Below are 26,873 nucleotides of genomic sequence, written 5' to 3'. Positions count from 1 at the left end.
AGACCTGGAACTTGTTACTTTTATCCCAATTGCTGAAAATACATGTGGAAAGAGCAAAGATTTTGATTTTGGATTCTTACAAAAATATGAATTAAAAAATTACCAGCATAAAATATTTGATGTTTTTAAAACAATTGACAGTTTTCATTAAAAAAAAAAACAGAAACATTTTGTTATAAATAAGCTTTGGTTATTTATTTATTTGGTTATTTGTTTTTTTGTGTGCCTATTGGAAGGTGGAATATTTACACTTTTAGTTTTCCCTTGTTCATGTATGTGTTACCCCAAAGTGACCCCAAAATGATGATTCATTCAAACGATAAAAAATAAAAATCAGTCTTTGGCATTTCAGTCAGTTTAGTCAGACTTTAATTTTCAAAAGGTTCTTAGTAGAAAATATTAAAATTCTAATAATATTTCACATAACACCAATTTTGTTGGTGGAATTCTTGACTGTTTTCATCAATGGTGAGTTTTGCTGCAGAAAATCGACTTTTACGCTCCAAAAACCCCACATACAATCAGTTAGGTGAAGAAAATTGTGTTTTCTTCAGAGTTATAGATGGACATTTGAACATCACATGAGGTGTGTGTGTGTGTGTGTGTGTTGTCTGGTTGGAGAAGTAAAGTCACATCTGCTTCTCCTGAGGCCTTCAAAAACTGTAAAAGAGAGCACTCTCTTTATTCTCCTTGTAGTTTTTTTTTTTTTTTTTTTGGCAGAATGTCTGGAGAGGAGGAAAAATCTTCCTAACTTTAGGTCTCCTTGTGGTCTCTTTTCATCCAGGACCTTGAGTGGAGCACACCAGACCGGCTGTAGTTGGTGTGGGGGATTTAAACTCGCCTTCTGTGCTTGAGTGTGTGTGCGGCACCACTGAAGTTTGAGTGTCGTCCACGTCCACAGAGTGTGTGTCCACACTGTGAGGCTTGGCATCTTTCTCAGTCAGCAGGTGAGGGGGGATGTACCCAGACTGGGGCTTCGTTTGCTCCCTGTGGTGTTGCTGGTTGTCGGGGGATTTTGGCGGGCAGCGGCCCCTCTTGTCCTGCCCCCGGAAGCCCCTCAGCTTGGGGCTCCAGTGTTCCCGCCACTGGAGGGCCAGAGTGGAGCGGTCCGCCACCAGGCGCCTCTCTTCAGGGGCCCAGCCCCGCTCCCCCTCCTCCGCACCGATCAGGAGGAAGGTCCGGCCCACATGGAGGGCGGGGCAGCCACAGCTGAGGTCGCGGTCGGGGACCCAGAGGGACTGGAGGCCCCTGCGAACACGGGAGGTGGACCCTGTGCGGAAAACGGTTTGGACTGAGATGGAGAACTGCCACCAGGGACCTGAACGCTCCATCCCTCTCACCTGCACCTTCAGCACTGAGAAAGACAGAGAGTCCATATTTATACATGATCTAAATCATATTTTAATATCATTGTCTTTTCTCTTAAATATATCATTTTGATTCTTTTAATCTTTACTTTAACTATTTAGGATTTATGTGACCCAAATTTGGTTTCATTCATCAGATATACATACTATTTCATTCTAATTTTCATTACAATATGTTGAATAATCATTGATGGTTTTAATACCAATGCAGTTTTACTGTATAGTTGGGTTTTTCATGGAATCAATGAGAAATTCAGGAGATAAAGTAAAATAAAGTAAATAGTTTCAGACCATTTATTTTCTTTTTGGCAATGGAAAATAATAAAAAACGTGAAACCAACCGAAGTCCTTGAGACAATAAGTCTCCAAGTTCATCCTGACTTTAAACTGAGAGGGCTGGCAGTAGGAAACACACTCCTCCGCTAGAACAGACAGAGGAAGTAGGGGAGAGGGAGGGAGAATGCATCAGATGAGAGGGTATCATTTCATAGCAAACATATCAGCACATGTCTTTTCCCCTAATTACAATATGGCTGCTTCAATTTGTCATCACAGTATCCTGTGACTAACAGATGACCGCGACTGCAGCAGGTGGGACATTCCTCAAGCCGCCACTAGGAGGGAGTGGTTAGCTACTTTTTGTTTTGATATATGAGTCCATAGAAGTGCTTCAAATGTGTGTGTGTTAAGATCAACAGAGTTAAAAAGATGGGGAATTATTCTGTTGTTATGCTGAAGGCATTTTTCCTTTTAAGTGAAAATTGCTCTGAATATTTTGATTTGAGCCTCTCACACATTCCTTATTTGATTTCATAAGAATGTACATTTTACCTCGGCATCCATGTGGTTGCTACAGGGCAATTTGTAGTAAGATAAGAATACATATTTAAAAAAACAAAACAAAGAGCATACGAGTGGCGGGACTAAAAGACAAATAAATAGCCACAATAATAACTTTCAGTTTCTTGAACTTTAATTTCATACATAAAATTAAAGTTCAAGAGGGAATTTCTATTTTTGCTTAACCTTGCGAATTCTATATTTATTAATCTACTGCACTGATGCAAAAATCCTGTAAATCCAATATTGGTTAATTGATATGCAACATTACCCACAATGACCAAAAGCAACCAGATACGTTAAAGAGATGGTTAACATTGTATACACGGTATTAAAAAAATATCTGATGAAATATATGGTTGCATCACCCAACTCTAATGATCTTATAAATATAAAATAATTGTGGAAAAATGCTAACAGTTAAAAACAAACGAGAACAGGTTGGTTTAAAACTCCTCCAAGTGACCAAAAGATGTATCAGCTGTATTTATTGATTGGTTAAAATATATTTCTGATTTTAAATCCACCCACCTATGCTGTATTGAGGTTGGTACACTGGGGTCGGAGCGACCTCTTGAATTCCTGCAAACACAAACAGAGATTCAGACAGGTGACAGTAACAGATGCACAGGGAAGCTTCAGCCTACCTACATGAGTTGGCAGGTTTTGCAGACCGAGTGTGTGTGTGTGTGTGTGTGTTATGCGTGCTATGCTTGAATGCCTCTCAGTGCATGGGACATGTCTGCACAGAAGATGTGCTAAGCAAGTGTCAAAAGCATGTGTGTGGTCCCCTTTTATGGGCTAGAAACACACACACACACAGACACAAACTTTACTTTTGGTAATTTAATAAGGTCAAACCATCGCTTCTTGTATGGTTTTGCGTTTAACATTAAACAGATTCTAATAAAGTTAGCTTGTCCGTGAACTTGTAGCTGGAAAATGAACAACCTGCAGGGCTGTACATACATTATCCAGGCCTCTTGTAAAAGTGTGTGACAGTGCTGCCATATTTTACCAAGTTCACACTCCGTCCCCCCGTCCATGTCCTCTCCTCTCTGACACAACTGGGCCAGTGACACCCTACACTCCCACCCAGCTGACTGTCCCCCACTTTTAAACACAGGAAGGTGCTCTGTGTTTGTGTGTATAAGTACGTAAAGTATACATGAAAGGTCAAAATGAGTCAAATGTGTGAGCAGGGCTGAGTGCCTTAAGAATTTTTCAGATATTAGTGCCTATACAAAGGTAAAATGTTCAGCTTTTCAAATATTACACATTATCTACAAATAAGCAGGTGTTTTACCAAAAAGAAATGGAGAATAAAATGGAAAAAAGTAGAATTAAACAACTTAACAATACAAATCATTGACATAACACCTATAATGCACCAACAAATGTTGTTAATTCAGATTTATTTTCCATTGTATCTGTTTGTTTTAATAATATTATCTAATAAATAAATATGTATATAAAAATTACAATACATTTCATTCAAATATGTGACTTTCAAAAGCTGAGATGACAGCTTCTGAAATCTGGTAGGCTAACGCTTTTGCTGACGTTACATTAGTTATGTTAACTAAAGTGCCAGCTGGCTTTCCCGTCATGTAGCTCTCTTGCTTTAGGTGGCGTTAATTTAATTAGCTTGGCAGAGGTTTCGCTAGGTTTTTTTCTCCATCATGTGCTCATTTTTTTATGTGGAATAACCACAAATGGCATAAAAAAGTGGGACATAGCCTCAAAAGTCAAGCTTAGCGTAGAAGTGACTTAAACTTGCATTCTGTCCAGTTGCTAACAGGCGGCTTAATCTAGAGGCAAGCGCAGCTAAAAACCTGTTGTGTCTGAGAGGGCCAGAAGGACTCAGCTGTTAAGTTCTTCTAGTGAGTACATTTTGTTTTTAAGCCTGCATGCCAATTCATATCACAGTTAATGTAAATTACGGATACACATTGTTTTTCTTTCAATGAAGAGATGCTCTCCAGGTCAGATATAACTGATGCTTTAACAGCATTTGTGCTAACCTCCTTAGGAGCAGCCATTGTTGCTTTCAAATGAACAGTTGCTTTGTTGCTATTACACCTAAATCCCACCTGTAGCTTACACTGATTGGTCCAAACCAATGCAGTTTGGTCACACACACATAACTTAGAGACCCGTAAGATGGATGTTAGCATGCTGCCTTACAAGGTAAGGAGCACAGCGGAGTCACACACTTAATTCTGTGATCGCCCTGTGCTGCACAAGGTTTGATTAAAAAGCTTCGGTGGAAGCTGACTTTAAGTTTAGCCTGTCTGCTGCATGTCTAATGAGAGGAGGAGGAGGTGGTGGCGAGGTGTTAGAGGTGGAGGTGGCGGGGGGTAAGGGATGCTATACATAGCCTGAGATGGTCTGGCAGTAAAAACAAACAAGGTTTTCTTTCACTCACTCCTTTCACTGGGAGAGTTATGAGTCTGGGCCCAATGATGGGGGCGTTTTGAGCTGCACAACAGGTGTGAAGTTCGCCGCCGCTGGCTCCCTATGTCACCTGATTGGGGCTTACACAGCGTCAGTGCCTATGTAGTTGTCGGCCCTCGTGCGATTAGCCATGGAAGTGCACGTGGATTAGCGCTCATGGCTGAGGTTCGGCGCTGGCCAGGCGAAGAGATATGAGTAGCAACAATCCATTTGATCTGACGCTGATCCCAGATCAGCTGGAGATGAGGTTTCCCTGTAGCGGTCAGCTCATGTTAACGCTGCTATGGAAACCGTCTCTAGGGATGATGAAAAGGGGACATGCTGGGATATTGGGCCAAATTAGTCTGGACAGCAGCGGCCCCTTTTATATTGAGCTACTACTTGATAAAGGCTTAGGGAGCTTGATAGGTGGTTTAATCCATTTAGTCCACAAGCAAATCATGTTGAAGGAGAAATTAAAGAGGTCACTTTGTCATGATGAACAAAGTAATAAAGGCCTGATTTATTTTAGCAGGGTAGCATTCATTTGTTTTAGATATGATAAGACTCATAATCCATATTAAAACAAGTCCTCAGGCATCCTCCTCTACAAAGTTTTTTTTAGCGCTAAAGTCAAGCTACCTCGGCCTTTGCTTCGCACAGACAACTGACGATATTCACAGGTCTAATAACCTTGTCAAACAAAGGTCGATAGTCTTCATATAAAGTTATATAACTGGAAGTTTCCCAGGTCTGAATCAACATTTATACTGGCTGGTTGACTTACGTATGCAGGGCCGCAGAGGGGACTTGCCCTGTTTGTATCCCGGGGCACAGCGGTTACACCTGAGGCCGGTCACCCCTTCTCGACACAAACACTGACCTGATGTCTGGTTACACCAGCGACCCACTGCTCCCAAAAGATGGCACTGACATGCTGAAAAAGAGAAGAGGAGATTTAAGATGTGATACTGTTGACTTATTTTTGTAACCTAAAGGTTAAAGCTGCAATAATTAATTTTTTCGGGACCGCTGGGGCCATAAAAACTAGCTGAAAATCACACAGACATCACCTGTGAAGTGTGGCGATGTGTTTTGTAAACAGATTAGTAATTTCACTGCCAGCATGTATTTGAAGTCAAGTCTTTCTCCATCTGACATCTGTATGTCCGATATTCACTTTCCTTTTATCTTTGTTTTGGTCTCCACCAACTTCTGAGGGAAATATCTGGTTCTTTAGCTGCTACATGCTTCACAGTGTTCACTAGCTAGTCGTTAACTTTGTCTGTCTGCTGTTTGGTGCATAGCAGGTAGTGTAAGTGGTTTATCAAACAAGCTAAAAACAGCTGCCTGCTAGAAACAACACTGGGAGCTTTGAGAGAGAACCAAAATATTAAAATTGCAAGGTATAAAACCAAAACAATAAGCTGAAAGACAATAAAATTCTCCATGCTCCATTATTCTTTGAGCCACCACTCTCACATTTCACATTACACATACTGGAGACATTGCTAGTATACAAATATCAATTAATGGAGCCTTGTCGTAGTCTTGTTTTTAGTTGCCAATCACAGACACACAAATGTTTCATTTGTATGAATATGAAAAACAAGCAAGCGTATTTGGTTGAGCTGCCCACATCTAGCTATGACACCTAGTAAGCAAGTTAAGGAAAAGTCTGAGCTGCACAAAGGACAGACAGGATAATGGACAGGATCAAGAAGACCATCCATCAGTGGCAGGACCCAGGTTTAATCCTGCTTGACAGCGTTCGTCCTGAGGGACCGTCCTTGAGCAAAGACACCAGACCTCTACTAACACCATAAAAGCTATTTTGTTGCTGTCATGTTGGGTAAACAAAGACAAATTGCCCTACAGACACCACTAATATCAAAATTTATCAGGGTTAGAACATCAAGGCCCTGGACCTGTTTCCATTGGTATCCCTGGAGCTTTTAGCCCATCAGTGTTTATCAAGATGGAGACCAATCCTGTATCTAAATTAATATCTTTTCATTTTTTACCCCTCTTAACGTTGGTTGTTGGGATGCTGTATAATGATTACTGCCTGGATTTGCCATGGTTTACATTGCAAAGCTTTTTATTTACCACTGCTATCACGGGATAAGACCCAATGAGAGAAGACAGATAGAGAGAGGAAGCCACACTTCAGCTGCTCTGTTCACACTCTAGTAATGTTTAGACAAATCCTTTACAATGAGTCCAAACAACCTGACTGGAGAAAATGAATAATTGGCCTCTGAAGGGTAACTTGTTGAAATATAGCATCAGTAAATTAAAGCTGAGATGTAAGACTGTGCGGTGGAGGATATGAATTTGCAGTTTGCTTTTGTTTCGAGCATAAAAAGTGATAAAATATGGGGATGTTTTGCTCATATATTGTCGACCCTGTGTCAAACTCAAAGAGAGCCCATCAACTTTAGGATATATTAGGCCAGCGGTCAAGCTTCCACACGAGCATGCCAGAGTGTCACAGTCACTTAGGACATGTGACCAGTCAAAGGTCAGGGGTCACGTCAGATGCCAAGCGGTGGTAACGATGGGGATACAGGTGGCAGCTCAGTGGGGTTCGTGTGTGTTTTTGTATCGCTAACAGGAATGGCTGTCCCCTTTCACAATGTAACCACCCCATAAACACTTCTGAACGCTGGGACAGACACAGAGTGGGCATGTAAACACACACAGACATGCAGTCAGACAGTCAGATATCTCGCACTATGATTTACTTTTCATACTCTTGGAATGCACAGTTGGTTATTAAAGTTGCTCGTCATTCACCCATGCATTATGCACAAATACACAAACTAGAATACACTGCCATCTTCCCCTTAATTGTGTCACACACACACACACACACACACACGTCTGATGACTGACATTGGCAGGCCTTGCGGTGGTTCAGCGGCTTGCTGTGGTCGCGGGTGTATCCGTTATGGCAGTACTGGCAGTGGCGTCCGGCCGTGTGGTGACGACACTTCTGACACACACCTCCGCTGTGCCGGCCAGACTGCTGAAACACCTCCATGCTGAAGCGGCACTTGTTTGAGTGGCCGTTACACTCACAGGCTACACAAGGGAGATAAATAAAATATACCAATGAAGAAAAGGATCATCACAAGATCTCACACCCAGTGGCTGGTTCCTTTTTAATTGGTAACTTTCAGGTTCAGGGATTAGGAAACAAAGGAGGTGGTAAATCATGAAAATACCATTACACTGTGACATCTTTGGAGCTGATCTTTGTTTAGTCTTTAGTTTTTGGACATTTTTTGCTTGAATTAGAGATTCAACAGCAGAAAGATGATGGGAGGAAATGAACTGAAAGAGGGAGAGATTTGCCATGCAACAAAAGTCTCTGGCCAGACTCAGACTGGGGATGTTGCGATCCACATTTGGGATTCATCCGATGTGTTTATTCTGTCAAGAGCAGATGTAAACAACATGTACATAAAATTACCCACTCCAGCTCCATTCCAACAGGAGAATGGTACAAAGTGGGGGCTGGTATCACAGCATCTTCAATACAGTCTGACAAAATGCAGGCACCACATGCCGCGCCATTGAAATATGTCCATATCAACACTACTTCTTCACATTAATTATAAAAGTAACCAAATGTCAGCTAAAGTTACAATTCATGACTGGGTGCTTGCAGGTGTTCATGACAAAGCTGAAAAAAAAAGCTTTAGCTTGTACAGGTTCAGCAACAACAAATTTAATTTAATGGTACTTCTACATTAAATCCAGGCCGTGAAAACAGGCGTGTAATTTCCTCTGTGACTCTGGAGGAACTTTCTGAAGTCTGAGAAAATAACCCCGATGAGGTCATCTTGACCTGGGCTCGAAGACTACAAATTTATAACAGAAAATCTGTGTTACAAACTGTCTCTATGGAGTTTTAAAGACATGGGTGTTTTACCATTGGGGGGCCTAATGAAAGGCACCATCCAGTGGCATTATGGGAAATGTACCATCTCCTTATTGGTGATCGTCCCCCATACAAGGAACAGTCAGGATCTTGTCCTCTGCTGTCTTTGTTTTTAAAATCTGTCTCTTTTGTTTTATGGATGTACTACTTAAATGGATCTGAAAAAAATTACAATATACTAATATATGATATGTTTATATGTAGAATATATTCTTAATGTATTCTATTATTTTTATTTTACCTCTCATGAACAATAAATACATGTGTAAAATATACACCTCATATTTAACATAACATTTTTTTCTACTAATTTATTGAACTATTGGATGCAGGACTCACCAACACAGGGGTTTGGGTGTGTGGGTGTAGCTCGATGCCATGGTCTGTCGTAATAGAAATCCTCGCACACATCACAGTCAGGCCCCGCTGTGTGGTGCTCGCACATGCACACAGCCCGACCTGTGTCGTCACGGCGACACTTCGAAGCATGTCCATTACATTTACACCTGCCGCCAACTTGCAGGTCAGAGAGGGCCAGAGTAGCTCGAACAGCTGAAACAGAAGGTGGGGCCACCTGCAGATTTCTCGAGCTTTGTTTTATGTTGAGATTATTGTTCCTCCTCTTCCTTAGTTCCCGCCCCTTGTTGCCCTGGCTCCGCCCCTCAACAGTCCAATTACAACCTCCAATGGGGCAAGGCAGCCAATTATTGTTTTCCTTCTTGCGGCCACGTCCTCTGCCTTTCCCGCCTTTCTTTGAAGAGGCGAGCATGTCTGTGCTAAAACTATCGCCCCCTTCCTTGCTGGTCACATTGTGTCCATCTTCATCTTGACCTGACCCTTTATAATGACCCTTCCTTCCATCTTTGTCCCCTTTGTTCCTCCCCCTTATCTCTGAGTTTTTTGTCTCCCTGTCAAAAAATGCCAGTGTATTATCTGTGTTTAACTTGTCAGTCTGATCTCCAGTGTGCCCCTTGTAGCCTGATCTCCACCTCAGAAGACCAGTCCCTCTGTCATGTCCTGTACCATCACGCCACTGTGCTTCTTCTTTCTTATCTGAGTTGCCCACCTTAGCATTTTTGGACACCTGGTGGAAAACCACACGGATGTCTGTGGCCGTCACCCAGTCCTGGAGGGTGTGGCTGTGGTCAAAATCGGGAGAGGACGGCCGTCCGTCAAGGGTGGAGAAGGCCAGCACCATGCCACCTCTCTGCTTTTGCAGGGGGCGAGGGTCTGAGCAGAGTGGCTCTGTCTCTTGGTGTCTTGTCTGTGCAACTGTCTTGGAGGGCAGCCCAAAGTTCCCAAGGCAGTCACTGGAATAGTGCTGCATCGGCCTCCAGGTGCGGCCATAGTCCATTGATTTGAGGATGGAGATGGAGATGGGGTCTGATGGCTCCCCTTGTTGGCAGAACTGCAAACTTATGTAGGTGATCTCAAAGCGGCGTCCCAGAGGTAGCGTGAGCACCCAGTCTCCATTGTCAGGACCTCCGTGAGCCATCCAGCAGGTGAGGTTGTGGGGGTTGTGGAGATCCGTCAAGGTGGTGATGTTACTATCATAATCGGGCCCGTTTAGCGAGCGACTAGCATTGACTGGAACGCCATAGGCGGCGTTGATAAACTCCGACAGGCAGTGTCGTGAACGGCCGTCTAGGTGGTAGCAGGGGTCGTGAGGCGAAGTCCAGCTCAATGGGGTGTGGGAAAGGGAAGAGGATACAAGGGATGGGGGAAGGAAAAGGAGGAGTTGAAGGAAAACAGGGAAGAGAGAGTTGGAGGGGGGAGGGGGGAAGGGTAGGAACATCATGTCATCCAGCCTGTGGAAGAAAAAAAGATGATTTTTAAGAGAAAACCTTGGGAGCTAGATCATAAAACTAAAAAAAAAACAACCTGATTGATTCATATGACTTACATTTGAAGCCAAAGAAGGAAATCTAAGAGAGACCACCTGTGCCTTTATTGAAAACACACGATACCAGCTCACTGCATCACTTCAACTGCACCTTATTGGCTTTCAGTAGATGCCAGTAAAGATCTCATCCAGTAAAAATGTAATCTCTGCTCTCAGTGGTGTCGGCCACTGGTTTGAACCTGTGACCTTGACAGCCTTTAAGAACATATTCATCTTAAAACTCCCCTAAACCCTAAAAAGAGTGGATGAGTGCGGGTGAAGAAGGGCGCGCACCCAGCGGGTCTGTCTGAAATGACAAAAAGCATGCCCGACAGCTGGGGCTAAACCCTGAGCTGGACCACATCCATCACATTTATGGCTCTCCTTTTCAAATCACTTTACCGTCGGTCAGGGCTGCGGGCGAGCGAGGTGGCTGAGCGTGAGCGGAGTGAAGTGTTATCGAGCAGAAAACAGGGTATGTGAAAAAAAGACAAAATGAAATGAGGAAAGGGAAGGAGTGGAGTTGGAGATTAGTCTTGAGGATGGTAGGAAATGATTTATAGGTCGAAATGTGCGTTCGGCTTGAGCCCCTACATGGATACTTCCGTGGTAAAGACAAATACAGACTTGTGTACGCCCGCAGTGTGAACAAATCCCTTCCCGTCTCGTACAACTGGTGATGAGGATAATTTATTCCTTCTGTCAAGATTAGATACCCGAGAGCGTTAATTTTGGCAAGTGGACAAAATGAACAATGCATGTACTTTCTCTGGAACTGGTGATTTATTATTTTTAAGCCCAGGAGCACATTCCCAAGAAGCGCTTCTTTTACTTGTTTCTGAAAGGTCAATAACTTCCACTTTTACTTTGGGTCATTCTTGTTTATTTCCTTCTTAACAGGACTGACATTTTCTCATCAACAACTACCTTCCTTCCAATTTTTCAAACAACTTTCCCTCTGCTCTTCCGTCCCCCTGTCCATCCATCACCTGGTCCCTTCATTCTGTTCTGGGAATATTCTTAACTGCTACGAGATTGATGGTGTCCTAACAAGCGTTTGACACTGACAGCAAAGTCAGCAGGGCTGCATAAACCAAACCCGTAGGAGAGGACAGGGCAGAGAGCCTCTCCGGCCTCGTCATCCCGCTCAATTAGCCAACGACCGAAATATGAGGCTTCCCTCAGGGACCACACAGCTCAGAGTAGCCTGGGAGGAGGCCGCGGCACTCCCTCGGCTGTCTCGGACAAACCGCTGCGCTCCTGACCTCCCAAAAGCACAGACATGCTAGAAAGTGGATCAACCAAACTCAGTCGAGGACAAAAGCCGAGATCAGGCGTATCAGGCGACCCTGATGTGTGGTGTTGCTACAGGAAACACAACAAGCAGGGAGTGCAGTGATGAGCGGTCTGACTGTGACCTTGTTGCCACCGCGCTGCATTCCTTGGGTCCAGAATGCCTCGGTTGGTCATTCCTGACGTGTCGAGACATGCCCCATGGGAACCTGAACGCACTGATAAAAAGCAGGACTTATAAGTTGATCGGATGATTAATTAGGTCTCTGGTTTCATACGGTGTCAATGTCCTGGCTGTATAAGATGGGAAGACGGTGTCAAAGGGCCTAAGAGCAGGGTAAAGGTTACTGGAGGATTCAGGGAAGTGGTGGAAGAATTTGTTCTGAATGAGGAATGACCACCGAGCGTAGGCGGGTGGGGGTACATGATTGGGGCGAGTGAAACACACAAGGCTGGAGGAGAAAGGGGGCGGTTGTTTAACATTCCCATGACATGCACTTGCTCTTGTCTTTGTCACATTACATGACTAATTAAACATCGGCCCATTACATGCACTTTGATAAATGGATGCTCATCTGAGAGAGGCCCTTGAGGTTTTTAATGCGCCCCTCTGGGCCAAATCCAGACTCTCTCCTCTTCCGAAACCAGATCATCTGTCTGGCACCGCCACTGTAACCCACCGGATACAGTTTCAACGTTTTTTCTCTGCTGCTTTCCATAAATTCACACAGCCCTGTGTGTCGGAGAACAAGTTGAAGATGAGCGACATTCCCTGTTAAGTGTAAAACTGCACAATATAAGTATTTACGAGAATTTTTTTTGTTTGCATATTGACTTCAAATTGCATGTCGTCCCTTTTTTCCCTCCCTAGTAAACTTCAAATTTTGAAATAACTTGGCAGCAATCTCTGTCTTTCAAAAAGCTTATACAGCCAAATAGTGGTAAGATGAGATCAACATCTCCGGCGGGTGATCTTTAGAAGCAGCTATGCTTGGCTGGCAAGGGGCTGGAAAAATACTTGCTGACAACCTGGGGGCATGTTTACAGCATAGACGAACAGAGGAGAGCGAGGAGACTGACGCTCATGTTCGCGCTCTGCAGTCCCCATTTATTTCCTAATGTAATTCTCCTTCTATTCTTCATTACGCTGAAATGCTGAAATGCTGAAATGCGTCCAGAGGAAACTTGAGGAAGCCAAAAATTAATGCCAGGAAGAGAAATTTATTTTCTAGTTTTATGGTTTAGTAAAAGCTGGACTGCCAAGAATTTATGCATATACATTATCTATTAAAAAAAATATTCACACCCTCCCTTTGGAAGTTTACATGTGGTGTTGTTTTTAATGAAGCTTCTTTGTCACTTAAAACAAATATGTCAAAGTGAAATCCTAACTTAATGTGATCTAAATTAATTGCAAATACGAAATACTTGTTTGCATAAGTATTTACCCCCAAAGGGTGAAGTACTTTAAGTCACTATTATACCGACTAGTACTGTATTTTTAAGAATATAGCAGGGTTATTGGAGAGAAATGTGACTCCATCGGGTAATAAAATGGGAGCAGTGATCTTTTAGGGAAGACGTGAGCGTTTATAGCTACGTTCGTTTTTTGTGGCAATATCTGTTTTGGATTATGTCGACTTTTATTTAATGTATTTATGCAACACCTATCCTCTGCTGTCTTTTTAATAACAATATTAATAATAAGACGAAAGCAAGAGCAGGCGTGGAGTCAGGAGACGTTGTAGGCATTTTAACAGGTGGTGCTCGAGGAGTCTAGCTGTTGTGAAGGAGAGAATCTAAAAGGAAAAGCCAAGAACATACATAACCAAGAAGTAGCAACATGGGAATTTATAATTGTTTACGCTGATAAATATGTTTTTAGAGCTTTATTCTGCTGCAACAAACTGGTTTGCTGTGACTTTGCAGGAAACAAGGACTGAGAAACTGGAGCACAGAAATCTCTGGTGTGTGGTATTCTCTCTTGCTACCTGTTAACTGTCTCTGGCCTGTTCACACTTTAGAGCTGTGGGCCCGTGTGAGTCTGGGGCTCTTCTGGTGAGCAGATGAGCTGGATTTGGCCTGTCTCGCACATTTTAACATTCCTCGTCATGGGCAGCAGCTCTGAACAGTAAGATGGAGGCAAATGTGTTAAAATCAAATTGCTTTGCTGCTTCATGATGAGTTTGAAAAGGCTAAACTATTTTTATACAAACACTGTGCAGACTGTGCAGTTTAGAGGGACAGTTTTATATCAGGGCGATTGTCGCTTTCCCAGAGTTCTACATTGCAGCTCTGCACTAAGACACAGATCCTTTAAATAAATATGATCAATTATATAAGCCATCTCTCATGGCCTCCATGTTTGAAGCTGAACCAAAGCACCTGTTGGTGCATGTTACCACACTGACACCTTTGTTAATTTGCAATTGTCCTCAGTCGGTCAGAAATACAACACTGGTGAGAAGAGGGAGGCTACGTATGCGCTCTGTATTCTCAAACTGCATTCCTGCCTGCACAGTTGAAGCCCATGTGTGTGTTATTCCACACGGAGCAGATTCCAAGAGTTCTGTTTTAGGTGTAATAATCTAATTTTAGTGGGGCAGTCCAGGAGGTGGAAGCAACAGACAGCACAAAATGGATTATCACTGCTTGTATCTTTAGCTAAAGGCCTCTGTCATTCACGTTTGCACCTCCAGCAAACTGCCAATCCGGTGCATGTGCGCGGCCCCCGGGGGCCCACTGCACCTCCACTGAGGGCGTCTCAGCCTCTGCACCGACCCATGAGCCCCGCTTGCTTCATTTTTGAATAAAAAAACACATGTCACCCACTTGATATTTGAAAGCGAGTTTCCTGTCAGCCCCCCCACCCTCCTTTACAGCCTCATACAAGTTGGCAAGACGCTCTCCAGCAGCTCCAGCTTCACATGTCGATATTGAAAAACAGATGGAAATGAAATCATTGTGATTCCATGCTGCAGTCACGCCAAAGACAACCTCAAGCCTGATGGAAATAAAAGTTACGCCTCTGTGTGTCAATTAAATCCACACATTGTCTTCTAGTGGCTTAATAAAGAGGAGCAGGTGGAAAAACAAAACAAAACAAAAATACAATAAATAAATTTTTAAAAAAGGCCCCTACACTTTTTACCATTTGAATTATTATTAGGATTGTTTAGCAGATTATTAAAAATAAAGAAACAACAGCCTGTTTTGATAAAACACACTAAAGGCCCAGACTGTATGTGAGACCCTCAGCTATAATATTAAAAAAAAAAAAAAGGAGCAATCCGTCTCATGTCTATTAAAACAAATACAGTATATTTTCTCTTGCAAGTGCAGCAAAGGGACTTTAGGGAAACTAATTAATTAAAATGAAAAGGAAAAACAGCCCGCAGTCACACGCATGTTGCGGGCGTTGCATTTAATGGACCTGGGAATAATGATTCACTTGCCTCGGTTCATTAAACACAAATGTTTATCATATTTAGCCTGATTACTTTGGCGAGAGCAAACAGCGAAGCCCGCAGTCTAACTGGTTCCATTCTGCAGAGCTAATTGCACTTGTTAAGCAGAAATTGGCTGCAGTCAATTACCTTTATCTCCAAGAGAGGAACAATAATATTTTCAGTGCCAGGCTATCGCAGTTTGATCAAACAACTTCATTTAGATTTTAGAGAAAGATCTTGATGGTGAGTCTTGTATCTGTTTGGCATTAAGGACTATTTTTATTCCCAGTTTCAAGTCCAACTAATTAAAATCTGGAGTTATTGTCTTGTTCATATTTACTGTTTTCATATTTTATTTAATGAATCCACGACAGAAGTTCACAAAGACAAAAATCTACATTATTTTCTTTACAGTTATAACAACAGTGGGATTGTACCAGCGACAAACATGCAGTAACAATTCATGCAAAAAGAGTTATTAAAATGAAGGAGCAGTGAGGAAATTCAGTTCTTAGTTTTAAAGTAAAAAGGTCAGTTTTGGATTTATGCTTATATGAGATGTTGGGAAAAAATGTAGAAACCATAAAGCAGCAAATGCATGTAGTAAAATCAGACAAATACAGCAGATGTAACACGTATATAACCAAATATTTTTGTTTTTAAAAAATGTTAAAAGAAATAGTCTAAATAGAAAAAGTCTGACACGCTTATCGGCTGAATTTCTGAAGATAACTTGAGCTGCGATGGCGCACAAAAATATCAGGCTACTTAGTCTGTTTGTTAAATTATTGGATACTTTAGAGCAGAAAACACAACATGGGGATTAAAACTGCTCAGGTGCAATTTTAAAGATAAATTTCGCGAATATGTTTCAGTGATTTTTTCGCCTCATCTCTGCTGTCTCTTTACGCGCGACTCCAACAGGCACAAAGCTCAGAGTTTCAGCCTCTAAACAGTTTTAAAAGGGTAAGAAATAAATCACAAGCGCTCACCATGTGCGCCTCAGTGATTCTCCGTCTCCTTCTGCTCCTGATCATGAAGAGAAGCGCAGCAAGTGTCCGGACATCCAGCTCCAGCGCGTCCGTGTGCGGAGCAGCAGGAGCAGGAGACAAGGCTGCCGAGAGGGGGCAACACACCGGGTACAGCAGCACTAGGAGGAGGAGGAGGAGGAGGAGGAGGGAGGGAGGAGGGGGAGATAAATTAACGGGATCAGCTGGGAGGTGCGTCTCTCCTTATAGTAACTGCAGTGAGCCAAGTGCTCCCACCTCGAGAGGAGTCACATCCTGCCTGACGCACAGCGCACCTCTGCCAAACTGGATCACATGGCAAAATGGATCCATCACCCTGCTCTAGTAGGCCAATATCCTTTTTATAGTGTGTAGTTATTGATTTCAGGTTTAAAATATTGGACAGTAATGATCAAATGTTGATACCCATCACTCTTCTTGCTGTATGTCATCCTAACAAGCCCCTTTTTCCTTTTATTGATATTTTTGTCCATAAATGAACAATGAACCCAAAATCACAGCAGTACTACACTGTTTATTTGTCCTTTTACACCTAATTTACTCAAGCACCATAATTAAACACACATTTGAGATAACCTACTCATATCTTACTTAGCTATTACATTTTATTCTACTTTCTACTCCAAAGAAGAAAATTTTGCATTAAAACGTGATTTTGTAAAAACACACTCATCAGTTTAATATTCTCAGTACATTTTCTTGCTAATACTTCTGTACTATACTGCTTTTACTTTGTTGCACTGCTACTTCTATGTAAGTAAACGGATGTGAATATTTCCTCGACCACTTCTTACATGATGCAATTACAGATTAAATGACCCAATAAAATAAAATTACGCCAGTCACAGCCAACTGCAACATTAAACTGCTCTTTTCATGTTAGTACATTAGCAATAATAACAAGTTTTCTACTAAAAGGGACTGTTTTGCCGGAAACATTTGCTAGAGTATTTTTAGGAGGTCCCTAAAAATGTATTTTCAATAATAATTTCTCTAAAACATTAAATATCTAACAAAATAAGCAACAATCAAAATTAAACTTTGGGAAAAAATATGTCTGTATGTATTATTTATGAAGTGTTAAATTCTATAAAAACTGTAAATATAAAAATTGATCAGGACTGTAGAGCAACGAGGTCACAACTGTGATCAATTTTTAAGTCAAAGTAAAATCAGTCAGAAAGGCCCAGACAGAAACATAAAGATAAAAATCTCTCAGCTTAAAATACCCAAAACTGTTCGGACTTATGTTCTTGTAGGTTCCTGTTGCTCGTAGTAAGAAGCTAATTGGAGAGACAGTTTTCCAGGGGCTGGAAATAAAGGCTGTGAATACTTCTCCCACCACTGTTAACACATTATGGCCATTTGATGGCATAATTCATCTGTAAATGGACCATTTTACTGTATTTGTTGTTACAAGCTCCAGAGGAAACACTAAATCAGACGAAACAGTGTCAACACATAAAAAGTTCCTGAAACAGGTTGACCTGCTTTAGAGAAAAGTGGCATTTTATCAAGTTTCAACGCAGGATTTTCCTCTTTTAAAAGAGAACTAAAATTTTAAGACTCAATTAAACATTTCACGGCCTGCAAGGGACATTTTTCTACACTGCGCAGATCAAGTTTATTACCACTGGCGGGCAAATTGAGGACACAGAGGAAAGCCAGTCGCAATAGTCTTATCTCGTATCGTCCAGGCAAAGATCTCACTCCCCAGTTTGTTCCAATTATCCCTCAGTGGAATAGGAAAAATGGTTGAAGTTAATTGGCTGGAGTGGATCGTTCTCAGATGTGAACCAAAACTGATACAGATGGAAATATAAGAAAGAGAATCGAGGAGGAGGGCGGAGGGCGGAGGGAGGGAGGGAGGGAAGACGCTTGATTGGAGAGGAGGAAACTTTCCCAGAGAAAGCCATAAAACTGATTGATGACTTCCCTCGAGGAATGTTTCCCCAGGTGTGCTTTGTGTGTTATGTGTGTTTGAATGTGTGTGTGTGTGTGTGTGTAGTTACAATGCAGTTAAGAAATGCTATCCTTGGACGCAGGACAAACGCAATAAAGTAAATTGAGGGGTGAAATAGCACGTTTATGCGTCAATATTGCACTTTGGCAGCGTAAACACAAAGACACAAGAGATTTCAGTGAGCTGAGATGGAGGTGGAACTAAGCTGGCCATTAAATGAATGATTTAAATAACACGGATACTAATTGATAACAGAAATCGTCCCTAAAAATGATATACAAAAATGTTTAAGTGTTTAATAAAATACTTCAGGTGGTCCTTGACAGGTGCTTTGCGCTGCCAAAATCTGCACCCTGCAGCTACGAGTGTGCTGAGAGACCAAATCATAATAAACAAAATACCATGGAGGTGCAATTATTAAAGTCAACAGAAAGCCACCGTGACAGAATAAGAACAGATTTCACAATACATGCGTGTCTAGTTGATGGATTAACTGTGCTTAAATATCTAAAGTGCAACAATATGGCATTGTACTTTGGTTTAATGATCACATGTCAATGTAAGGATGTAACATATAGAAATTATATTTATTTGCATTCACTGCACATTCATTTACTTGCATTTATTTCCCAATTACCGAAGAAAATAAACACCATAAAAGCTCTAAAAAAAATAACCTTAAATGCATCTTTTGGTGCCACAAGTGAGATGATGCACTATCCTTGAAAATTGTCATAACACATTTACAAGTACAATTAATTCTGTGACTGAAGGATTTATTGTGAAGTCCAGGAAGAAGGATAAAAGTGATTTATCCTTGTTTAATGAAAATATGTGGAAACTGATAAAGAATAGATTCAACATGAAGGAAAACAGGAATCTGGGCAAGATAAACGTGTTGATTTACAAGGGCTTGAGAAACAAAGTTATTCAAGAGGTGAGATTAACAGATTAGTGTTTGCAGTGATACAAAGAATGAGGAAAAAGATAACAGTGAATTAATCTGGAATATTATGAAATATTAATTTTGCAAGTAGGGCAATTTTGTAGATCTTTATCTCAGAGGAAAAGAAATTAATTGAAGACAATTGGTGCTCTTCAGGGATCAGTGTTAGGCCCCCCTAATGTTTAGTCTATACGTATATCAATATCAATCAATCACTATGCCACTGTAGTTTTACCCTCATTGTGTTGCAGCCTTTGGTCTGGTTGAGCTGATGTCTCCTCGAAGCCTTTCCCACAGCTGCATCTTCTGTACAACCATAACAAGAAAGCAGGGTAAAGAAATTAGCACAATGTACTGTGTGGTTTACTTGAAGGTTCAGAGGCTGTAAGAAGATCCTCTATTAATTTGTGTCTCATATGACCTGTCCATTTCAGGGACCACCTCCCCTCGTCTAAATAGGTCTTCAAAGAGATCGTGTTCCCTCCCCTCTGACTTTCTCTAATGTATGCAGCAATATGGAGAGGCAGGAAATGATGGACAGACTTTTGCAACAAGCTTCTCTTATGGACTCTGACCGGGATGATCACATTTGCACACTAAAAGTTGGCATTAAAACACAAAAAATTATTTTTCTTCACACATCCTCAAAAAGCATCTCCCTGGTGGTAACTATGATGATTTGTTTTCTGCTTTAATGCAACAAGAAACACGTCTTTAGAAACACAGCAACCTTGACTGACAGCTTTGCTTTATTTGCCAACCGTGTTTTATAGCCAGAACATGATCCTGGTTGCCATGAATCCAAAAGCAATGTTTTTGTTTTCCCAAGTTTCACTTTGTCTCTGAACTGCTGACAGGTGCTGGATGGAGACTGTTGTTCTGCAGTGAAGGAAAACTCACCAATAAACCGCAGACTTAACCTGCTGTGTTTAAGGATCAACGGTCAGGAGAGGAGATCAGAGTGAAATGTCCAAAGTGTTTTACCGCCTGCTTATGATGATAAAACAATGCCTTGTCCTGAAAAGGGAAGCAGGTAAATGACAAATAGCTTGTAGATAACTAGAAATCCAGAAATTTCAACAGGCATCTGGTAGCCTTTGGCATGCAGACCGGAGAATTTTGTTATCCGAGAACAACCACATGTTTATACATAATGCAAGTTTTAGTCCATAATCCACATTTAGAAATTCAGTAATTGCATAAAAATCAAAGCAGTTCCTCACTTTTAATTCGTATTCAGGCATCTGATGGAAGTACGTTCCTGAATCCCTTTGTTTTTCAGTCAAACGTGAAACAAAATACTTCTTGGCCGATAAAAGGCAGCAACACTTTGTCCAATAAAAGATTAAAAGGACGCTTCCACAGGAATAAAATCAACACCAACATCAACACTCAATGACCTGCCTCTGTATAGTAGGATAAAATGTTGTAGTGGTGTCTTGTGTTATCATCAAAAGAAGTCAGGCATGTAATTCATTTCCAAACAGTGGTGTTGACAGATGTTTTACTGTGCAAGGATGAAAAATCAACCTCAAATGGGTAAAGATTTGTTCATGCACGTTCAAGCCCCGGCTTGACAGATCTCACCAGATCATTATGACAACTAGGGTAAAGATACAAAAAGTTACAAAACAGCATACATGCAGTCCTTTGTTTTCAGAGATTGAAGTTTATCTGTTATCTTTGCATTGCATCATTACTACTACATGATTATTACTTGTGGAAATGATTGTGCAGCATCCAGCTGAGTCTCGTCACACTGTTGGGTTGAATAAAACATCAAAAGCACGTCGATGTTTTAAGACGCATCTGCAGGTTTAGTCTGCAGACTCGTGTATATGGTCTTCAATAGGAGGAGCTTTTCTTCTTCATGCATCTGTAATGCTTGCGCACGTCTCCAACATATTTATGCATCACATTATTTTTGGGGTATTTTATTTTCTTCTTATTTTACTGAAATGTTTTAATCCTGGTTCTTGCAGTAAAGTGTTATTATTTTTGTTAGTTATTGTAAATATTGTGCCATGACCTCCCACTCTAGTCTGCACATGAAGACAAAATCAGTGAGACTATATAAAGTATGTCTCAGGTGCTTAAACGCATTTTTTGTTATTTGTTTATTTTCTTTTTTTAAATTACATTCAGTTACTTCAGTACTTGTATTTGTGTTTTCCCACTGTTGTCAGAAAAACCACTGGACCCAAACTGACGTCCCTGTGCAGCTCTACAAAGACAAAAAAGTTAATTTAATCAGTTAATCATATCATGAATCACAAACTGCCTGTGTGTGTGTGTGTGTGTGTGTGTGTGTATATATATATAAACAGTATTCAGTGCTAAATACAGCTTCACCAGTACAAATATTAAATACTTGAAGCGTTACCAGTTTGTCTGTGCTTTGCTTTGCTCCTCGTTGCCCTCCTGTGGCTGAACTCTGCAGTGCTGCTCGTCTCTGTAACTCTGCTGCAGCTCTCACAGACACGGTCGTCCCCATCCGCTGACCTCCACCTGACGGATGCAAAAGAGCTGTGATTACAAGTTTTTAACATGTCACATGCTTCTGAGAATACGGCCAGTATTTATTTTTAATAGTGGACAGAAAGCAGAGGATGAAACTGGAGTTGTGATGACACCCACCTCCCACTCAGGAAAGAACAAGCCTTTTTCACTGGACTCTTGTTTGAGATGGGCTCTGCTTCCAGGCGACATGTAATATATATCTACAGGAGACAGTACCACACATGCTGAGGCATAGATGCGTATATATTAAAGAGACAACTAAAAACCACGTGAAGTCAGTGCTGACAGTGTGTCTGTGGTCCTGGTGGAAGAGGAAAGGTTCGAGTTGAATCTGGAGGAGTTTGTCCTGGACTCTGGGCAGGAAACGGGATCTGGAGCCGTGCAGCTGGGAGTCTGCAAAACATCTGCAAAGAGCAGACATATCCTTATCAGATTTAACCAGTAATTTGGGTGCATTTATGCTGCCAATGAGGGCCACCGAAACATGTTCAAAGGAAGTAGTTTTCATATGAAAAATTAATTAGAGGAACCACTGTAGACATTAAAGATGCAAGGACTCACCCCTGGTGGTCTATGAAGGGGTATCTGGGGTAAGAATTCACATCAGAGGTCAGCGTGGCCACACAGCTGTCCACAAACAGGCGAAGAGGAGGATGATGGTGGTCTACAGAGGCCTCAATGTTGACTGTTTCACCCAGAGAATAAACAGATGACTTTCTCTCCCTGCTCCAGTCATCTGAGCAATGATAACACACACTAAAAAGAGTGAGCACAGAAAGAAATTTGCCTGTTTTAACCCAGATTTAGTTTGTAAAATGAACATTTTTGGGCTTTAAAAGAGGTCCTACATTTAGCCATAAAGGAGAAGTGATTGTGAGCCATTGTTTATGAGTACATGGGAGATATTTTAACGACCAGACTGGGAGCAACTCACTTGTCATGAGCCTGAGGTGGAAGTCCAGGTTGAGGTGCTTTGACTGGACGGAGATTAGGGGGCTCCAGGTTGGTTTCAGGGCCATGCTGCTCACTGCGTACCTCCTGCAAGGTGGAGGGATTTCAGCCAGGCAACACAATCACAGTTCCACCTCAGAAACATGTGGAAAACAGGAGGCGAATTATTTGTAACATACATACAACAACCAACTGCTGGTGACTAAATTAGGTTTTTAATATTGCATTTCCTTGACTATGTTAACAGCACGTTCACTTGAGTCAGCAGATCCTCTCTCACTGAGAGCTGTACGATCTGAGTCCTGAAACTATTTTTCACCCTTGATATACAAGACATTACATGGTCAGCTTTGAGGAGTTATTATACCATCGGATCTCAGTCTGTTTGCCTGTCATCTCTTATATTGCACGGAGGGAATTAATCCACCTATTAAAAATGATTTCAATGTGCAAACAGGCATTTGAGTATTATTTTAGGACGAACTTGAGAAAATGTGAATCTCTCCTGTGAGGCTGAAAACTGAGGGTGATCTTATTTTTGCTGTTGTTGCTTTAGGACTTTTATTTTGTAGGTGTCGTGTATTTCTCTCTCTTTCAGACAGAATATATTTATATAAAATACAGTTTGCTTGCTATTCTACCAGGCGTACTCGCCGTCAGCAACACTTGTATGTATAAATGCACCTTTTATATTCACACTGGACTGGAACAGCAGCTCCTTCTGCTTGAAACATGACTCCAGGTGATGCTGGGGGAGGAGAGTACAGCAGCACGTTGCTGTACAGCAAAGCATCCTGGGTGAACTGCAGCACATCAGAATGAAACACTAGGTGGCAGCATTGAATAACTACAATCCATGTAACACATATCAACATTGGCTTTCTTTACAGTAAAACTATAATTTGGATTATGAGGGGGCTCACCAACCATCACTTGACTCCCACAGTCAGCCAGACGTGCTCTAATGATGAACTCCCCGTTTCCTGATGCTCTGGCTGTGCAGTGATCGTGGCCAGCAGCACCGTCAGGTCCAAGCCTCAAGTGTTTGGGCTCCACAGGCAGGCGTGGGTTGAACGGATCAGCCTTCATCACAACCTCCATGCTGTCCTTGTGACATTTCACCACAACGGCCCTGACCTTGCGATCCCCATGGAGAGAGTGTGGTCTGCTTGTGTGGTCCAAAGAATTCGCCTCAAGGGCGGCCAAGTCGGAGTAGGACAGAAAGAGGGGTTTGGTTTGATAAGTGTAGCAGCGAGTTGTCTCCAATATAGACAGGATATAAAGAGAAACTGTAAAGTACATAGAGATGAGAGACATTGTGGTGCAAACTCATCTGATAACTTTCTTGGTGTGACTGTCAGCAGGGACCCACCTGATACTAATCATCCCTGATTGTTGACCTGCAGCATCACTGCGACATGTTGGCCGACTTCAAAAATTGTGCTTTCATGTTATTTGTGGACGTTTTTCTGTGACAAAAATGCAGAAAAACTGAACATCTAAAAGTGTTATAAAAAGCATTTTATTTACAATGGAAAAACTGTACATACTGCATCTAATTTGGGGTAAAAAAAAAAAAATACTGATATGTACCATATTTGCACAAGGAGATGTAACAGCGTCTCACATAATATAACACTGGAGAGGTCTCAAATATTACAGGTTAAAGGATTCATACGATAATCCAAAAAGTGTTTAAAAAGGTGCGACAGTCCCTAAAAAGGTTGACACCATGCATATAAAAAATAACAGGGAGAATTTAGTGTTTAAGTCATTAAAGCATCATTTGACTTCATAACAACTCCCAATGTAAACTCTAGTGAATACAGTTGACTGTGTGTCTGTGTAACTGTCCATTGTTCCACAATACATCATGTCTTTGCAGCTTGCTCGCCAAAAGCTGAAAATATTGAGGTTATTTTATTGGCTTCTTCTGGAAATGTTTTCCTCAGAGCTCCCCAGCATCATGCATCTTCCCCTCCTCCTCCTCCTCATGTGCTCCCTCCTCCTCTGTGCCGTCGCTCTCTGCCTTATTGGCTCCTCCTTTGCTCCCAATGTCTCCTTTCCACATCTCCTTCATACATTCTGAGGGAGGGAGAGAGAAAAAACAGGTTGGAGCTACGTAGTTTGTTTTCTGCAGTGGGAAAAGTTCACTTTTGATGTTTACATCTGAGCAAGTTTATGCATCTGTTTTTAAAATTTATTTCATTTAATAGCCTTTTATATTAAATTGTGAGGTTTTGTGGTCGGTTTCTTTTATCCTGATGAAGCACTTTCCAGCTCATGATTGGAAAAGTGCTTTTTCAGAAAGACGCTCCAAGTATAAATTTATGATCATGATACTGGTGATAGATCTTGAACACCAATAAGATAGAAAGGTTTGTACGTCTAATGTCTTTATTTGAAGTTCAACATATGAGTATGAATAGCTAAAATGTTGGATGAGACTTTAGCAAATGCGTCTCCGAGTTGAAGTGACTTCAAAATATTCAAAGCAGCATATGAGTGTAAGCGGCCGCCCGTCTACCTTGCTCTGATGTCTTGAGGACGTGCTTCTGACAGAGGAACTGCTCCAATCTTTGGTCCTGATGATGGAAGTACCATTCCTCCACAACCTCCTCATGCTGCTCCAGCATTGTCTCACACTGAACACACACACACACACATATTTAGGTAGTCAAAAGTAGGGTTTTCCTGGTTTCCAGCACAGCTGCTGATTACAGAATGGAAACAATACAAGTTGAAAATATCTTCTGACTTATCAACTGACTTTTTGTGAATATAACTTGATTACACTGAGGGTTGTAAAGTATTTAAGTTGTGCACAATCTTCCTTTCAAATGAATGAAGTTTGTTTGCATTTATTATTGCAATATTTAGGCAGGGCAACATCCTCCTCCTACCTGTTTCTTCATGTCGGACACCTCTACAGAGGGCTCATCCCACAGCTCATACGGTAGACCCAAGTCCACTTTAACCCCTTTATGGACCAGGTTCTTCAGAGTGGTCATGGTCTGACTGGCACCCTGCAGTGTAGTACACACAAACCTGTCAGTTTGCTACACAAATTGATAGAAATGTAATATCAAGAGCACAAAGCACAATAGAGTTAAGCCATTAAAGCCTGGTTAATGCAGGCAAGACCTTAACTTTGACTTTACCTTGGCGTATCGGAGGCTGCCAGGCCTCTCTGCGTGGACGTTGTACTGCAGGATACGTTCACATATGTTGTCCAACGCCTCAGTCAGCCGAGTTTCCCTGGAAACACAACATAGGTGCATTAGTGCTGACCTAACACAGCTAAAGAAGTTTGTTTATCTAAATAACTTTTGTAAGGCAGCATTTACTTATTATTTCTCGCCTGCAGAGTCTCTCCACTTCCTACCCAAAGTGATACATCACTCACAGTGAACTTACGAGGTGTTGTATTTGATCTTTCTTCTTCTCTTGCCTGTGTCCAGCACCTCTCCAACCTCCAGCACCTCTTTGGAGCGGCCAGTTTTCTCCAGAGCATCCTGCAGCTCCACTGTCAGAAACTTACACACTGACAGACAGAGAAAACACGCGAATAAAACCTTTTATACAGCAGCTATTCACGTCAAAGAGTTTAGGCAGACACAGTTATGTAAACACACCCCAAACTGCTGTTTTAAAACCACGTCAATAGCATCCTATCAAGCTAGCAAGTGCCACTTCTTTGTCCTACCTTCGCATTTATTCGGCAGTCTCTCGTCTTCGTCTGCTGTAACAAGACCGCAGACACAAAAGAAAAGCAGTGTGAAAAGTTTCATTGCAACAGTTTGTTGTTAAAGCTGAGGGCGAAATAAAAGTTTAATGTCACAGCAGCCACATAGGCATTTTAAAGGCTACTCTCAACTGCGCATGCGTAGTATATCTCAGACAGACACGACGAGTCGATGCCTGGTGGTTTGATTTCAGGGAAGATAGAAGATGGAAGAACACGCCAACTCATTAGTACTGGGTAAGAAAATGACCTTTTATTCATTTCCTGCTGTTATACTTATTTCTTGACCCCCACTCTACTCTTATTTCTTTATTTTTAACTATTATTTTTCAGTTTGACCATATTCCCACTTACTTTAGTTTTAACAAAGGATTGCCTAATATTTTCCTCCACATTTTGCTATATTATTTGTGTGACCTATAATATGTGAATAAAGACCATAGCCTATATGGAGATATTATCCCATATGGGGGATAAACACTTGCATATGCTCATAGTTTTCTA

General features: G+C 41.6%; 3 protein-coding genes across 3 annotated transcripts; all 3 read right to left on the bottom strand.

Annotated features, from left to right (window-relative positions):
* Positions 1 to 228: 228 nt before the first annotated feature.
* Positions 229 to 17,941, bottom strand: ntn5 (netrin 5). Its single transcript, XM_070854496.1, has 8 exons — positions 17,876 to 17,941; positions 16,209 to 16,330; positions 8,932 to 10,400; positions 7,542 to 7,730; positions 5,431 to 5,580; positions 2,739 to 2,789; positions 1,709 to 1,789; positions 229 to 1,354 (listed from the first exon to the last, which is right to left on the bottom strand). Exons 3-8 carry the CDS (start codon positions 10,388 to 10,390, stop codon positions 777 to 779), a joined length of 2,508 nt encoding a protein of 835 aa, XP_070710597.1. The 5' UTR covers positions 10,391 to 10,400; positions 16,209 to 16,330; positions 17,876 to 17,941; the 3' UTR covers positions 229 to 776.
* A 3,362-nt stretch (positions 17,942 to 21,303) lies between these two features.
* On the bottom strand, positions 21,304 to 23,926 carry LOC139223237 (zona pellucida sperm-binding protein 3-like). The gene is made up of 8 exons (XM_070855215.1): positions 23,552 to 23,926; positions 23,309 to 23,427; positions 22,608 to 22,711; positions 22,235 to 22,409; positions 21,960 to 22,077; positions 21,791 to 21,873; positions 21,537 to 21,661; positions 21,304 to 21,377 (listed from the first exon to the last, which is right to left on the bottom strand). The coding sequence occupies exons 1-8, from the start codon at positions 23,924 to 23,926 to the stop codon at positions 21,304 to 21,306; spliced, it is 1,173 nt and encodes a 390-aa protein (XP_070711316.1).
* Positions 23,927 to 24,155: 229 nt separating this feature from the next.
* Positions 24,156 to 26,488, bottom strand: cnpy4 (canopy FGF signaling regulator 4). Its single transcript, XM_070854905.1, has 6 exons — positions 26,331 to 26,488; positions 26,042 to 26,168; positions 25,786 to 25,882; positions 25,528 to 25,650; positions 25,152 to 25,269; positions 24,156 to 24,709 (listed from the first exon to the last, which is right to left on the bottom strand). The coding sequence occupies exons 1-6, from the start codon at positions 26,413 to 26,415 to the stop codon at positions 24,573 to 24,575; spliced, it is 687 nt and encodes a 228-aa protein (XP_070711006.1). The 5' UTR covers positions 26,416 to 26,488; the 3' UTR covers positions 24,156 to 24,572.
* Positions 26,489 to 26,873: the final 385 nt, after the last annotated feature.

This window comes from Pempheris klunzingeri, chromosome 23, assembly GCF_042242105.1.
Source record: "Pempheris klunzingeri isolate RE-2024b chromosome 23, fPemKlu1.hap1, whole genome shotgun sequence".
NCBI lineage: Eukaryota > Metazoa > Chordata > Actinopteri > Acropomatiformes > Pempheridae > Pempheris > Pempheris klunzingeri.
The sequence above is the reverse complement of the archived record's forward strand: the minus strand, read 5'-3'. Positions and strand labels throughout refer to the sequence as shown.

Excerpts from the sequence above, each read along its gene's own strand:
- cnpy4 (XM_070854905.1), bottom strand. The coding sequence starts at position 26,415 with ATGAAACTTTTCACACTGCTTTTCTTTTGTGTCTGCGGTCTTGTTACA. Across the intron at positions 25,883-26,041 it reads AAGATCAAATACAACACCTC|GGAAACTCGGCTGACTGAGG; the intron begins GTAAGTTCACTG and ends TTGTGTTTCCAG. Across the intron at positions 25,270-25,527 it reads TGTCCGACATGAAGAAACAG|TGTGAGACAATGCTGGAGCA; the intron begins GTAGGAGGAGGA and ends GTGTGTGTTCAG.
- LOC139223237 (XM_070855215.1), bottom strand. The coding sequence starts at position 23,926 with ATGTACTTTACAGTTTCTCTTTATATCCTGTCTATATTGGAGACAACT. Across the intron at positions 22,410-22,607 it reads CCACCTCAGGCTCATGACAA|ATGACTGGAGCAGGGAGAGA; the intron begins GTGAGTTGCTCC and ends ATCATTGCTCAG. Across the intron at positions 21,874-21,959 it reads ACCAGGACCACAGACACACT|ATATATATTACATGTCGCCT; the intron begins GTCAGCACTGAC and ends TGTCTCCTGTAG.
- ntn5 (XM_070854496.1), bottom strand. The coding sequence starts at position 10,390 with ATGATGTTCCTACCCTTCCCCCCTCCCCCCTCCAACTCTCTCTTCCCT. Across the intron at positions 7,731-8,931 it reads ACACCCAAACCCCTGTGTTG|CCTGTGAGTGTAACGGCCAC; the intron begins GTGAGTCCTGCA and ends TCCCTTGTGTAG. Across the intron at positions 1,355-1,708 it reads TTATTGTCTCAAGGACTTCG|TGCTGAAGGTGCAGGTGAGA; the intron begins GTTGGTTTCACG and ends TGTCTTTCTCAG.